Raw genomic sequence first — 16,612 nt, forward strand, 5'->3', positions numbered from 1 at the left:
AACCGCTCTGCCACCAACACCAATACCAAAAGGATCAATAACAATGAACAGAACCTTGTACACTAACGCTCACAGCAGCAATCCTCGCAATAGACGAAAGACGGATAAAATCCAGTTGTACATCAATGGATGAACAGATAGCTAAATGTGGTGTATGCATACAATGGAATACTAGCCATCAAAAAGAAGAGCTCTGATACATCATTCGACATGGGTGAACCTTGAAAACATTATTCTAAGTGGAGTGAGCCACACCAAAGGACAAATATTCTGATTCTACATATATAAGGTGTCTAGGATAGGCAAACTCGTAACACTGAAAGTAGAATAGAGGCTACCAAGGACTAGGAAGAATGAGGAATGATGGCTTAATGGGTAGAGCTGTTTTGGATGATGAAAAAGTTCTGGAAATGGTAATGGTTATGCAATATTATGAAAGTGTTTAATACAAAGTTTACACTTAAAAATGATTAAATGATTAAAATTAGGGTCTGTAGGCGATGTAGTAGTTACAGTGCTGCACTCCCTCCCAGCAGACCACAGTTCAGATCTGGGACATGGTGGCTTGAAAATCACACAGGGCACATGTGTGTGCGTACCCAAATTCCCAGGAGGAGAATGGAGGAGATGGGATTATGGCATGGACATTCCCCCTGGAGGGTGATTTCTCACTTCCCCTCTCACTGTCTCTGTCTCTCTCCAGTGAGCACATGTACCCTATGGCAAAAACCTTAAAAGAAAAAAAAAAAGGTTAAAATTATAAATTTTATGTTGTGTATATTTTAGCACATTACCAAAACAGTTAACCAAAAACTCCTAAGCAAATTAAAAAAAAAAAAAAATTATTAAGGCCAGCAGGTGGCATGGTAGTTAAGGCACTGGACTCCCATATAGCCAACCACAATTCAAACCCTGGATCCAGCAGCTTAAAAATCAAGCCATACACTTGTATGTGCATACCCAAAATTCCAAGAAGCAAACAAAAGAGAAGGGACTGCAGCATGGCCATGACCCCTGGGGGTGATTTCTCACCTTCTCTCTCTCTCTGTCTCTTCAGCAAGTACATGCACCTTATGCTAATAGCAAAATCTAAAAAAATATATACAATATATATTATTTTATATATATAATATTTTTATATTTATTATTATATCACATTATATATATACATTATTACATTATATATTATATATACTTTTATATATGTAATTATTGGGCATAACTAAAGAAACATTACAACATAGGTTTTTAGGTTTTTACATATATAAGAATATAGAACTATAATGCTTAAGTAGAATACTTAATAAAAAATCAACTGTTATTTAATACAAAATAAACTGTTATTCATTTAATTTTATTTATTTTTAATCTTTAATTTTGCTGTACAGGACATGCACTCACCAGAGAGAGAGACAGAGAGGGAAAGTAAACAAGTCACCAGGTCTGGGACTCGAACTACGGTTACCCATCTGAGAGTCCAACACCTTAACCACCACACCACCTGCTGGCCCCCTTGAATTAGATCTTAGGAATCACAGAAAAGGGGCCAGCAGGTGGCATGGTGGTTAAGGTACCAGATTTCCACATGGCTGCCCTAGGTTCAGGTCCTGGACCTGGTGCCTTGCTTTCTTACTTTCCTTCTCTCTCTGGTGAATTAAAAAATAAATAGTAATAAAGTTCAAATAAATAATTCTAAAAAGAAAAAATAATCATAGAAGCTAAAAGTATTTTGATAAGAGTGAGAGAGAACAGATCTAATATTTTAGTACTGGGCAAGCTATTTTGTTTTATCCAACAGTTTTAACTTCAACTTCTCATTATATTTATAGTTTTTTCCCTTTCTTTCTTTTTTTTTCCAAGCCATCAGGTCCAGGACTTAAACCATGGTCAACCATGTGGGAGTCCAGCGACTTAACCACCTGATGGCCTCCTTTTTAAATTTCATCCTTTAAAGTAGAAATATTTACTCACAGTGTAAAAAACAGGTTTTTAAATGTATAATTTATGAAATTTCGCTAGTGCACGCACCTGAGTAGCTCACACCCGCATAGAGATTTAGAATATTTCTATTCCCCTCCCAAGCTTCCCTTCCCCTCACCCTCCAATTCAGAGGCAACCTCTGTTCTGATTTCTAGCAACACACATTAGTTTGGCCTGTCCACAATCTTGGCTCATTTTTCAAATGAGAGAACGTGAAAGAGTAAGAAGGAGAATGAGAGCCAGTTCTGACAAGATCTGGCCACATCACGATCCCCCTGCCCAGGCCTCCTAGTCAGCCAGGGCCACTCAGAGGGGCCTGGCCTGTTTAGGATGGGCCTGGTACCCACCCTCCATGTGATGCCGCCGACAGTCAGGGTGCCCGGGTGCCCTTCGGTTTGCACAACTGGCAGCTGGGCCTTTTCTGAAACTTCGTATGAGTGAATTCATACCTTCTGTATCCTTTAGTCTAACCCCTTGCGTTTAGCATTCCTTTTTGATATCCGCCCCTATTACTGTATGAATGAATAGGCTGCTGCTTTTTATTGTTACTACTCTAAGTAAAGCTGTTAGGAACACTCCTGTACAAATCTTTTGTGTGGACATGTGTTTTCTTTTTCTTTTTTTTTTTTTTTTTGGAGAGATTTTCACTGTAGGGCGCGTGCGCTCACCAGACAGACAGAGACAGACATAGAGACAGAAAGCGAGAAATCACCCCCAGGGGGGATGGTCACGCCGCAATCCCTTCTCCTCCATTCTCCTCTCGGGATCTTGGGCACGCACGCACATGCGCCCAGCATGAGTTTTAAGCCACCGGGTCCAGCGACATAGCCATTACGCTAACTGCTGGTCCCTGACATGTGTTTTCTTTTGAGGAAATATTTAGGAATGGAAGTGCTAGTCCATAAAGTAGGTATATAGTAAACTGTATAAGAAATGAGGTTTTAAAGTGTTATACCATATTAAACTCCTGTCAGAATATACCAAGGTTTCAGCTGCTCCACACCCTCACTAAAATTTGGTGTTATCACTTTTTCTTTTCAAATATATATTTTTTAAAGTTTAATGTACATACAGTAAAATGCACCCATGTGAAAGGTGCAATTTCATGAACTCTGACAAATGTCTGCCAGGAGACTTCAAAACATCTGTGGAAGAACAGAGTTAACGTACAATTTTACTCTTGGTACACGAGATGTTTTGAAAATCACACATACCTTTTCCAAAATACGCATTTTCCACAAACTTTTTGAGGACCCCTTGTAAAACCATCTCCACCACACGATCAAGATACAGAACATTTCCAGCACACAAACCGCCTTCATGCCCCTTACCGTCAAAGCCTACCCCGCCCAGACAGTATCAGTCTGCTATAGCCAGCTCTAGAGTTTCTACAAGCGGAATCACACATTATGTACTCTTTCGAGTCTGACCTCTGCTCGTCAACATCTTTGAGATTCATCCATGTTATTACGTGTACCATCAATTCACTGTTTAACTGCTGAACAGTATTCTATCACATGGATATTATCATTTATTACTCCACCTGTCACCAGACATTTGAGATATTTCAAGTCTGAGGATTTTAACTGTTAGAGACATAAATGCCCGTACTGAATCGAGGAAGTTTCCTTCTGGTTCCAATTTTCTCAGAGTTTTTTTTTTATCATGAATGACTGTTTTATATTGTCAAATGCTTTTTCTGCACCTACTGAGATGATTCCATGAATTTCTTCCTTTATTACTATGGTAAATTACATTGATCTTTTGAATGATCCACTAATTTTTAACTCCTGGGATAATTCCAACTTATTGTGATGTAGTGTACTTTTCAGATATTGCCAATATTTTACTAAAGACTTTTAGATCTACAAACAGTAAGGTGATTTGTCTACCCTTCTTTTATTACATAAATTAATTCATTTATTGTAGGCTAGTGACATTCCGAATGTCTATAGTGTTGTGGGTCCAGGAAGTAGGGCCTACCGTGTCCACTCAGGAACCACAGTGTCGGGTCCCCACAGCCCATCTCTTCATCTTGGTTTTGCCACAGGAGCAAGTGTACTTGGCACGCTGGCTCATTTCAATTTTCTTCACCATTTTCCGGAGGGAAGCACCATAGCGGTCCCATATTTACCAATGATGCCAACCTTCTTGGTGTTTAGCCATGTTGCTGCCAAGGAAACCTGAGCCCAGAGAGATCAACACTGCTTTTCTTATAATGATCTTATCTGGTTGTTATCAGGTTTATGCCCCTATAAAAGGAGACAGGAAGTACTCTCCTGCCTTTATTTCCTGAGTGTGTACAGCACTGGTACAATCTCTTCCTTAAACATTTGAACATAACCACTTGGATCTGGAGTCTTCTTTGCAGAGAGGTTTTGTTTGTTTTTGTTTTTGCTATAAGGTGAGTGTCCTTGCCAGAGAAGTATGTTGGGGAGGGTTATGGGGGGGGGGGGAAAGGGGTTTGGGGGGGGTTTGGGGGGGGGGGGAAATGGGGGATGGCCAGACCACAATCTCTTCTCCTCCTGTATCCTCAGGATTTGGGGCACGCATGCGCACACACAATCCCAGTGTGATTTTCAGGCTGCCGGGTCTGGGACTCGGAATTGCACAGTCAGCCATGTGGGATCCAGCACCTTAACCTACGCACTACCTGCTGGCCCTGCGAAGAGATTTTTAATTTCAAATGCAATTGTTTTAATACATATGATGGTACCCATTCAAATTCTTTTTTTTTTTAAAGTTTCTCCTTGTGTCAGTTTTGGTCATTTGTATCTTATAAATCCAATAGTATATTCACTTTCTAAACTGTATGTTTTGGGTATCATTGTGTTCCCTGAAGGCATGCATATATTTTATATTTAAATATCTATCTGCCTTCCCCTAACGCCCCCAATAGGTCCAAACACAGTATCTGAGAAGCTTGTCTGAAAGTCAAACTTAGCAGTAAAGATAATAGTACTGAAATAAGACAGTGAAGAATAGTGGCAGCAGTTAAAGAATAAACAAGAAAAAAAAGATTCTTCTTCCAAGTTCCTCTCCTCACCTGGAGAGGATCCGTGTTACCCCTAAGTCCAAAGCAGTCGGAGTTCTAGCGGCTACAAACCACGCTAGGGATTCTAGTTTGGCTCATCCCATCCCAAGGAAGACAGTCCAGAGGAATCAATTTTCTCCCACTAAGTCTAGAGTGTAACTGTTCCAATCAGTGTTAAATCGAATCAGCTGCATATTCTGCTAAGGCACTATTGGTGCTCACAGGTAATAAAGACCCATGAAAGTCAGAAATCAGGTCAGAAGGGATCAGCAGTTGGCGTAATGACTATGTTGCTGGACTCCCACGTAGTTGATCGCAGTTCGAGTCCTGGACCCGGTGGCTTAAACTCACGCCCGGCACGTGTGGGTGTGTGCATGCCCAAGATCCTGAGAGAACAGAGAAAGGATTGTGGAGTGGCTATCCCCCGGGGAGGAGATTTCTCACTTTCTCTTTGTCTCTGTCTTTCTGGTGAGCACACGTGCCCTATGGCAAAAACCTCTCAAAAAAGAAATCAGGTTAGATGAAACATTAAGAATTGTAAACAATGTGCGCATCTAAGCTAAGAACTATTATAACAGCAGGATCCTGGTATAAACAGCTTTATTTCAAAGTCAACTAGAAACATAGGATTTTCTGCTAATTCTCAGTAGCACGGTCTCTATCTAGGACAAGAAGGGTGTTTATGATATATTATCAAATGGGGGGAAAAAGTAAACTAACAATTTCCTAAGAGCATTAAATGAAGATCTGATTTAAGCTGGGTGCCCAGAGAGCTTCCCCTCACATGCACAGCTACATGGTACCAGAAGCTAAAATGCGGATCCCAGACCAGAAAGTAGGTCTCACTGATCAAGCTTACATAAGTCCTTGAAAATATAAAATCTTTATTTACTAGGAAATACTGGATATTAAGGATGCTCTACATTCCTTGCAGTTTTAAAAACAAACAGCTCTGTGGTCTGGTGGTTTCGGCAGCTGCGTCCCACATGACTGACAAGCGGTTCAAGTCCCTGACGAGCAGCTTGAGGAACAAGCAGATACCTGTACCTATGTAACCAAAATCCCAAAGGGAGGGGGAGGCAGAGATGTGATTGCAGCATGATCAGGCCCCATGAGTGCCCCAAGGGTGCTTTCTCCTCTCCCTTTCTCTCTCTCTCTGGTAGGTGCACACGCCCATTAACAGAGGAAAAAAAAAATTAATTACCTCACAGATTATATTAGCTAAGCCCTAACCAGAAGAAATGTCTAAATGTAACTACATTCTAACATTATATCTTCTGACATTAAAGGATAGGCTCCACATTGTGAGAAGGAAATCAAGATATTCTTAAAAAAAAAAAAAAAAAAGATTTGAATTTTTAATCATTGTTTTTCAATTTGACCAGAGAGTGACAGAGGAAGAGAGAGGGGGACAGTAAGAAAGCAAGCCACCAGGTCCAGGATTTGAACCGCAGTTGGCCACGCAGGAGTCCAGCACCTTAATGACCATGCCACCTGCCAGCCCCTCAGGATGCTCCTTCATTCGTTCTTTTTCTTTCTTTCTTTTTTTCTTTCTTAAGGGAGATTATTTTGCTGGGGCCAGCAGGTGGTGTAGTGGTTGAGGCATTAGATTCCTACATGGCTGACCAAGGTTTGAGTCCCAGACCTGGTAGCTTGCTTTCTCATTTTCCATCTCTCTCTGACTCTCTCTCTCTAGTCAAATTAAAATACATACATACATACATACATACTTCTTTAAAAAGAAGAAAAGAGAATTTTTGCTATTAGGGCACACGCACTCACTGGGGAGAGAGACAGAAAGCGAGAAATCACACACACCCCCCAGGAAGGATGGCCACGTAGCAGTCCCTTCTCCTACATTCTCCTCTCAGGATCTTGGACATGCACACACTCGCACCCAGCATTGAGTTTTAAGCCACCGGGTGCAGACTCGAACTGCAGTCGACTACGTGGGAGTTAGGCAACCTAACCGTTACCCCATCTGCTGGTCCTTCAAGAAAGATGTTCTTAAGAACACAAGTCGCCAGAACCGCATGTAGTTGATTGTGGTTCCCTGGTGGTTTAAAACTTAGGCCAGGAGTGAATGCATGCATGCCCAAGATCCCAGAAGGGAATGGAGAAGGGACTTCAGTGTGACCATCCTCCATGGGGGCAGATTTCTTGCTTTCTCTCTCTCTCTCCAGGTGAATGCATGCACCCTATAGAAAAAAAGAAAAAAAAGAACACAAGTCCCTTTAAAATATATTGAAGATGAGGGCAGTGAACAAAAAGGAGTCAAGAGACTTTGTGTGTATTAGGTTATAAGGACAAAGAAACGTGGGGTTATGAGCAGCGCTGTATATCCATAGTACTACTTGTAACAATGCCAGATGGCTGTTCAGAACAGAGATAAGCGACAGAGGAAAAGGGAGAAAGCAATCAATTCTGAATCAAAAAAATGTCTGTTATCAAACAGAGACTTAATAGCAGCCAGTCACTAGGAAAAAGTAAATAAAGTCTTTAGCCTTTTATAAAATAATAATAGATACAAAGTTTGTTACGTTCTGTCTAAATACTTCCTCCCAAAATAAATGAATATTCGGAAATATCAAATTTGGGCTCTAAATCTATTCTTTTATTTAAAAAAAATCTACACAGTGGAATTTCTTGCAAATTGATACTTAGAAGGAAGATGACTTTCTTAAACCTACAGTATGGTAAATCTATTTGTCTCATATTATCTTAGAAGCACAAAATGCCATCTCCCAGATTTTACTGTGAATAGACTATTTGTACAATATTCGATTTTGTGAAAATACGGTACCTTAAACTGTAAAAGTATTCTGGTGAAAGCAATTCAGAAGTGAACTTTTGCATGAAGATGTCTTTCTACTTTAAATGGCAGAATATGTAGAAAGCTTGTAATATCCTAACACATTTAATTCCTTATGGTCAATTAAAATTAGATAAATACTAGGACCATCTTTAAGTACAATAACGTTTCATTTCAGTAATCTAATCACATCAACCAGAAAGAAAAACAAGTGCCTACCATATGGTCTCTCTGTAACAGAAAATAGCTGCATTCAGTAACAGCATCTGTGCATCTTATCAACACTCGCACTGCCCGTACTTAAATCAGCATATTGTTAAATATAATAAGATGTCAGGTCCCTTCACAAAGCAAAGAACAAAAGAAACTGAATATTATTTTTGTACTAGATGATTTGACCTAGTAGTTACTAAAGAGAAGATGATGAAATCAAGACACGACAGACTTCAAAAAATGTTTAACTTGGAAGAGGTGAATGCTAAGGAACACGAACAATTTATGGAGAAATTTTCTTTAGATCTGGAAATTCATTTTGTCGATGGTGATAGGTCCCACTTAATACATTCAAATTCAGGCTTCTGCTGAAGCGCCATGTAATGACACAGACTGCTAGTACTGCCAGTTTCAACGGAATTCCCTTTCACCCTCACTGGCTGCACAGAGCTTTGACATGTAAGAGCATTCTGACATTTAGATTCAGGTACCTGAAGGAACACACATTTAGAATTAACAGCATCAGGCCAGTCCAGTAATGCAGCAGTTAAGCACTGAGCAGAGGGAGCTAGATCTTACATGGCCAACTGCAGTTCAAATCCTGGTCCCTGTGGCTTGAAAAACACATAGTGTGTGCGTGTGCACATGCCCAGGATCCTGACAGGATGGAGAAATGGAGGAAAAAGGATTGTAGAGTGACTACATCCCACTGGGAGGTACTTCTCCCTCTCTCTTTCTCCCGTCTGGTGAGCACATGCACCCCTCTGTTAATAAAAAAATAAAATAAATTAAGAAGGTATAAAAATTGAATAATAGTGTTATATAACACTGTACTGTAATTAGCCTAGACTGAATCCTATACCTCCAATGGAAAAAATATAAACTTAAAAAAAAAGTTAAGTATTGTTTTGAGCAGTATGAATACATTTTAAAAAGTGCTAGGACCAGCAGTTAGTGTAATGGCTATGTCACTGGACTACCATGTAGCCGACCACGGTACGCGTCCCGGACCCAGTGGCTTGAAACTCATGCCGGGCACGTGTGCGTGCGTGCCCAGGATCCCCAGAGGAGAATGGAGGAGAAAGGACTGCGGCGTGGCCATCCCCCCTGGGGGGTGATTTCTCGCTTTCTGTCTCTGTCTCTGTCTGGTGAGCGCACGCACCGTGTAGGAAAAACCTCTCCAAGAAAAAAAAAAAAAAGTGCTGAAGTGTTGTTTTAAGCAGTGTAGATTTGTGAAAAACTAGATTTTCACGAGAGCAATATATTATTTTAAAAATCTTAGCTAAAAGGGTACAATTCAAAAATAATATAATCTCTATATTCTCATCATCCAGAATTAACTATTAATATTTTGCCATAATGTGTGATTTTTTTAAACTGATAATATTTATGACATTAAGAAAAATATGTATTAAAAGGCATGCATATATACTGGCTATTTGTTTAAGAGACAGAAAAGTGTCAATAAAGACATAGTGCTTTATTAGTTTCTCCTTTGACCAATCTGACTTCCCATCCACTACCTGTTATCATTTTCTCACCTCTCAGTGCAAATTACTTCATATGGTTTAGGACGCACTGTCTTGGTTACAGTTTCTTGGTTACCAGTTTCCCAAAGGTAAGAACGATATAAAGAAAAAAAAAAAAAAAGGCATTGAAAATGTTCATTAGCAGTAATGGAAACGGAATGGAATTGAAGAGGAACAGGAGGTTTAAGGAAGAACACACACTCCATACTCTACATATTTTGTATAATCTAAAAGAGGTAGTAGCCACAGATTACATGCCCAAATGCAAACTCAGTAATATTGGGGGATTTTTCTACATCTCCATTTGTTCTTTCAAAATAATGAACTGAGGGCCAATTACATGTTAGGCATTCTTCTAAACACAAGAAATACAATGTGAACAAAACAAACGTTGCATTCTTAACCATTACATTCTCAATATAGTACCTGTCTCAGATCTAAGTAAATAAAATCAGATGGATAAGTATGTCGATGGGGATTAAGTGATATGGAGATAAATAAAGGGGAAGGTGCACCAGCAGGGCAGGGCACAGGGAGCAGGGGAGGGGCCTTCATTAAGGGTTCCCTGGCAAAGCTTCACTCGGAAGGTGACCTCTAAGCAAAAACCCAAAGGAGAGGAAGAAACAAGACATGCAGACCTGGAGGAAGAGTGCTCCAAGAAGAGAGATCAGCAGCTGAGAAGGCTGCGGGGACAGCCATGCTTATTGAGTACGCAGAATAGCAGAGGTCCTATCTTTGACCTATCTATCCCAAATTCAGATTCCTAGGACAGAGTGAGGAGGGGAGAGCAAGAAGGTGAGAGGGTAGACATATCAGGTCACAGAAAGAATTTTGATCTTTAATCTTCAGGAAAATGACAAGCTATGAGATGAATTTGAGCAAAAAAAGTTACATGCTTTGGTTTATAAACAGTCCACTGAGATGACCATGTAGAGAATAGAGTCTAGACTGGCCAGGACTAACACTGAAAGCTCAGTGGACCACACCTGCATGTCAGGTAGGAGAGTAAAAGAGTAAGATCAAAGATCAGCCCAAGACGCCGAGCCTGGACGGATGGGATTGCTACTGCCTGGGATGAGGAAGACTGGAAGAAACAAACCTGGGAAGGCAGACTGGGACAATGAACATAGAAAATCAGTGATTTGGGTCAGATATGCTTAACTAATATCCAAGCAGAGATGCTGAGTGATCAGGTCAGTTGGATATAGGAATCTGAGTTAGGGATAGGTCAAAGTTAGAGATATAAACACACAAACACACGTGTATGTATGTGTGTATATATATGTGTGTGTGTGTGTGTGTGTGTGTGTGTATATATACATGTGCAGTATCAATTCATACTATTTAAAACCATGAAACTGGGGGCCAGTGGATAGCGTGATGGTTAAGGCACTGGACTTCCACATGGCCGACTGCAATTCAAGTCCTGGACCTGGCAGCTTCTTGCTCTCTCTCTTTTCTCTCTCTCTGGTGAGTGCATGTGCCCTATAGGAAATTAAATAATAATAATAAATAAAACTAAATAATTCTTAAAAAAAAAAAAAAACACGAAACTGAATGTAAAGAGAAGCAAGTTACACTGAATCCTCTGGTGTATGAAGACTTAGCAGGTCAAGAAATTAGGAAAATTCAGAGAGATAGAGAAGGCGGGGACACCGAGGTAGGAGTACTATTGCACTAAGAGTCCAAGCACACTGAAATCTAAGTGAAAACGGAGTAAAATTCAGAGCCTTTCTTGAATATTCATTCATTCAAAAGACACATATTGAACACTGACTACCATAAACAAAGATGCCCCCTGCTCTCATGGGGACTGCAACCCAAGTGGGAGACAGACAAATGAGGAAGTACTATTCCCAGTAAAGTACAGAATCTTTTGGAAAAATGGACTAGAAACAACTAATCCAGTCTTGAAGAGTAAAGGAGGCTACCCTGAGGAAGTGATGTTGAAGAAAAGCCCAGAATGATAAGTAAAAATTACTGTTGGAGGAGAGGGCAAAACAGGAGGGGAGAGTGGAAGGGAACAGAAGGAACAATGGAAGAAAACGGCATTGGTGAGGTCCTGAAGCTAAGAGAGAGACAATGCAGTGTTCTAGAGGACCTCACAGGAGTTCAGTGCAGGAAACATGGAAAGAACAGGTGAGACAGGAGGTGCGCCAGATCACTGAGGTCATTTAAGACTTCTGGGTAGCAGTTTAAGCTTTATTTCAAAGGCGATGGAAGCCGAAAACTTTTTTCTGTGGTTAAGGTAAAGCTCAGCTTAGTGTCTCAGGAGGATCCCTCCAAGTACAGTAAAGGCAGAGCTCTGGAAGGGGACAGGGCAGGGTTAAAAGACACCTGTTTCTGTGGTTCTTTGGCGAGACAATGAACCATCACACTCAGGTAGTGGCAGTGGGGATCTGAAAAGCAGACTCAACAGGATTTGGGATGTGAAGAATGAGGAGAGTGAAGTACAGAAGGTGGTGGCTTACTTTTTGACCTGGACAAGTAATTAGATTTACTGCAGACTGATTTTACTACTCACTAAAATAAAGAGCACAAGAAGGTTGGAGGTAGGGGTAAAATTTATTGAGTTTGCAATGCCTGTGGGCTAGCCAAAATATGGTCCAGCAAATAAGCAATTAGCTATACATGTCAAAAGGTCAACCATAAAATCTAATATAGGGTTGTAGATTTGGAGACACCAGCAAGTACGATAGATTAAAACCAAGGGTTGGGGGGGTGTCAGATAAAACCCAGAGACTGAGAAAAGCAGAGGAATGGAAAGATTTGGCTCTGGATAAAACCAACATGAAAGAGGTAAGCAGAGGAAGAACAGAGAGGAGTGAGAGCAAGAACCATGAAAAAGAAGAAGGAAACTGGGACAAAACCGAAGTGTGCAGTATTCCAGAAGGTCAAGTCAAAGCATGGTTTCACATGAGGTCATTCATAGAAAATGCCCTATCTTATTGTTCACATGATTTCAAAGTCAATCAACAAATATTTTTCACCAGCCAAATACAATCCAGTCATAGAATCATCTTAGCCTACACAGAGAAAAGTCTAGAAATGAAATAAGTTAATTTGTAGTCATAAATAAGTTTGTTTTAATAAAAAACAGTGAAAGTGCCAGTGGACACTAGTAGGGACTACAGGCAAAAAGTGGAGTAAACATCAAAAATGGAGAAAATTATGTGGTTTACAAAGCTGAGTGAATGTTTTCACCTCTTTAGTTAAAATAAACAGGTAAGGCAAATTGAACCTTAAAGCATGAATCTATGTTGTACAGAAGGGAGTAATAATAACACGGAGGATTCAAAGGAAGAGTGCATGTAAAGTGATTTCATAAGCAAAGTTAGTCAAGGCTGGGTGTCAGATACATCAGACTATACACACCCCACAAAACACTTATGTGGTTCACAGTGAAGAAAACCAGTTTTGAAAAATACATTCTTAGATGTGTAACGTATATAAAACTTTATGAATATAAGATATGTCATTCTTCCTATACAAAGAAATTTCAAAAAGTTCATGGAAAATGGAATTAAAGTATAAGTTAATTTTGATCCCCCCCCCCAAAAAAATCAAAATCTATGCATGGTTTTTTCATGAAATTTTTGAAGACCCTTCAAATAATGACAGTATAGTCTACTAAATTATCACAGTTCCTTATTTGAAGAGGGCTGTTGGTTATTTGTTTCTGAGCATCCCAATATATTCTTGGGAGGGGGTGTCTAAATATATTCACACATTAACAAAATTACATTGTAATGCTTAAGATAAACAAGAAATCTCTGACTGTTTTTTGACAAACAGATCTATTCACAGAAGGTGGAGTTAACTAATCAGATAAGACATAAAAACAGACTCTTATTAATTCACTACATTGATTTCTTCTGTCCTACAAAGTTAGTTTTTTTTGGTTAATTAGCAGCATTAATGCTAAAATGTTCATCTCTTGGTTTGTTAAAAACATACATAAATTTATTATTTAAACATTTAGAAACATATCTTTTTTAAAAAAATTAAGAATGACAACACTACTCTAGAAATAGCTACAATAAAAATTAAGCAAAAAAGTTAAATGCGGTGTTCAAAAATATAACTTGACCAACCCAAAGTATTCTCATGGCAACTCCTTTTCTACGACAAAAAAAAAAAAAAAAAGCATAAGCTTTAATGTGCATCTAAAGTTATGGGAGATAAACACACATCACAACGAAACAGAGACAATAGTCACACAAGTTTTCCTCACTCCGTGCTGAGGTGTTCAAGTGTTTCTGACAGCATACAGCCCCATTTATTTCTAATTCTACATGGACTACAGCCAAAATATCTACCTAACCTTTAAAAAGTCAACTGACATTGTAGTTTAATACCAAACTTAAGTACTGTATATATTTTTTTTAATGTGAGTGTTCTGCTCTGTTCATTCCCAAACTGGAAACAATATAGCCATGCCAGCACTAAGGTCCAAATGACAACAAGTTTCCCAGCCCTTAAAAAAATTCGTAACTGTCACTGTTAATGAAAGCCAAATGTGCAACTAGCTGGAAGCTCTGCTTTCTAGCCAAGGACAAGATAAGTCTAAATTCCTGGTTTGGGGGCATCTGCCTGAATGGAAAAAAGAAAAAAAAAAAAAAAACCTAATAACATTAGTTCTTGCAAATATAATGCAAATAACATGCTAATTAAAGTATTCACAAGACAATGACAAATAAGGCTTTAGGACCACAAACACAGTAGTTATTATGTAACTACAATACACATTAAGCAATCGCCAAGTTGTAGGTAGGCCTTCCAAAAGGAGTTATTATGGTTTACCATGATCAGAGGATTGTGCTGTTACACTTAATCATGCTTTTACATGCTCGCAGGTGTTTACAAATGTCAAGAAGTAAAACAATGGTTCTAGGTAAACCTACGGTTCTGCCTTAAAAAAACGGTAAAACAGCACCCAGTATCTCACAGCGTTTTCTGTATCCGCTTTCTAATCCTACATGAAGTAAACTGCACAAAGCAACGTTCTTTGCATACTGTATGAACCAAAATTTAACTGCTGAATCATTTTTATGAAAATCCCAAAACTCACACACTTAAAACTAGACCTTGTTTCACGAAACCATGAAGTTAAAATTCCATACTTATGAGACACAAAAGAAACAGTGAAGAAGAGAAGCTTCATTTGGGCGTGCAATTATCAGCTGAAGTAAGCTTCAGCCTTTCAATAAAAATACAGGCGTCTCAAAAGTAATGTTTACAGGATCACTATATTCAGTATATTTAACAAGCCAATTACAGAAACCATCCATAAGAAAGTAAACGCAATATATTCATTATAGAAATAAACCACACACAGTCCAAACACGATGAGGAAAAATTTTTTTCAAAGACAGTGAAGGCAACAGGGTAGATAGGTGCCATAAGTCAATGAATTTTCCATGATTTCTGTCCTCCCTGCTCAAAAAATTTCTGGGTTCCTGGAGTAAAATCTTGTGGGTGCTTTGAGAGATGCCCGTCTGAGCAGCAATGGAAGGCACCTGGCACCTAGAGCACCTGCAGCACTTTTGAGCAGGGAAAGGAGGGCATACATGAAAGAACGCTAAACGGAGATTTTTCAGGGATTTGGAATTACAACACCGGAAGGTCCTTTTCCAAAGATGTGCCTCAACTGTCCAGGTGAAAAGACTTCACTTTCTACACAACAGGGAGGTCTGCAGCAAGAGACTAAGTTCCAGGTGTAGCAAGCGCCCCACCAGCTGCTCTCTCCACCTGAGGAGCAAACCCTGGACACACACACCCCACGTGCACAATGCCACCCTCAACTAGCTCAACTCGAAAACGCTGGAGGCAAGGGACTGATGGAACACGGATACTCAGGTGCCCTACTGTCAGGCTTAGCGTATTCACAGCTTCCAGGGATGGGAGAGTTCCGTGCCCTGGGAAGGGGTCACCAAAGGGTGGGAGACATTCTTGCAAAAGCACTGGATATCCTAGGAAACAAAACTGGGCAGAGCTTCCACTCGCTACTGGTCAACCTGGGAGGGGCACTCCCACCGACCAGCTCAAAGCCCCAGAAAGCCCCTTCTGAGTCCCGGGGGCAGCTTCCCCAAGACGCCCAGAGACGCGAGCCACCGCCCAGCCGGCCTAAGGTGCAGCCAGAGCCTTACCTCACAGGCGGGGGCCCCGAAGGCCTTGAGTTTGTCACCATCTCCCTCAGGCAGACCAGTCCGACGTGTGGCCATCATTTCATTTCAAATGACAAAGAAGGGATAAATCCTTTGGAGTCCACATTGGGGAGAAATGCCACGAACACACCAAAAAGGGAAGAAATGCACACGGGCTCCCAGGGCTGGTGAAACAATGTGCCAGGGAATGAAGGCTTTCAGGAAGTCCCTTCTATGCCGCGATGATGTCCGGGGACTTCAATTGACTTCGCCTTCTTCCATCTCCCTCGACTTAAAAACAAAGGCGACAGGTCTTCTTGGCAGCCACAGCAAAAAGCAGTCACCTTCTCCTCGGCGCTACCCCCGAGTCCAGGAGGAATCCGAGTGGATCGTGGAGGCTGGAGCGTCAGCTCCCAAAGGAATCCTTCCTGGAACGGCAAGAAGTTAAAGGGCGTGAACTTTCTCTAGACGCCGAACTTAGCCTTGCCACGGGTCTACACCAAGGTCGCCTTCCCGACCCCGGGAGCGATGACCCCGGGTAAACCGATGACCCACACAGATGAAAGATGAAATAATTCTCCCATTAAAAAAAAAATAAAAAATAAAAGCTTACAAATCTGCGAGGGGAAAAAAAAGAAACCTTGGAACTGAGGGTGGTTGCGTCCAGCACGCCGGTCTGCGGTGCAGCCTTCAAGAAAAACACTCCCTGTTCAAGTGCACTTTCATGACGGTTTCCTGGGGAGTGCAGAGGGCGTGTGCACGCGCCTCGGCATCACCCAGATACGGACACTTCAGGGAAGTTTGCTCCCCACGGGGCCAAAACGGGGTAACACTTTTCTACCACCCTCCTCGCTTCCCTGCTCCTCCCAAAACCCAGACAAAAAGCCAGCCTCCGCCC

At 40.7% G+C, this 16,612-nt stretch overlaps 1 protein-coding gene across 4 annotated transcripts in view; it reads right to left on the minus strand.

Moving 5' to 3' along the window:
- The window catches only part of ARHGAP21 (Rho GTPase activating protein 21), a 180,684-nt gene that overhangs the window by 162,786 nt on the left and 1,286 nt on the right, over positions 1–16,612 (minus strand). For 3 of the 4 annotated variants that reach the window (XM_027772440.1, XM_014585975.2, XM_014585955.2), the window contains exon 2: positions 15,718–16,142. In XM_027772440.1, the coding sequence (XP_027628241.1) occupies positions 15,718–15,795 (78 nt within the window). In that variant the 5' untranslated portion in view covers positions 15,796–16,142. Of the gene's footprint in view, positions 1–15,717; positions 16,143–16,327; positions 16,563–16,612 lie in introns of those variants that run through there. The other variant, XM_014585945.2, reaches the window with a different exon arrangement.

The sequence above is a fragment of the Tupaia chinensis genome, unplaced genomic scaffold (genome assembly GCF_000334495.1).
Source record: "Tupaia chinensis unplaced genomic scaffold, TupChi_1.0 Scaffold000001_1, whole genome shotgun sequence".
Classification (NCBI taxonomy): domain Eukaryota; kingdom Metazoa; phylum Chordata; class Mammalia; order Scandentia; family Tupaiidae; genus Tupaia; species Tupaia belangeri.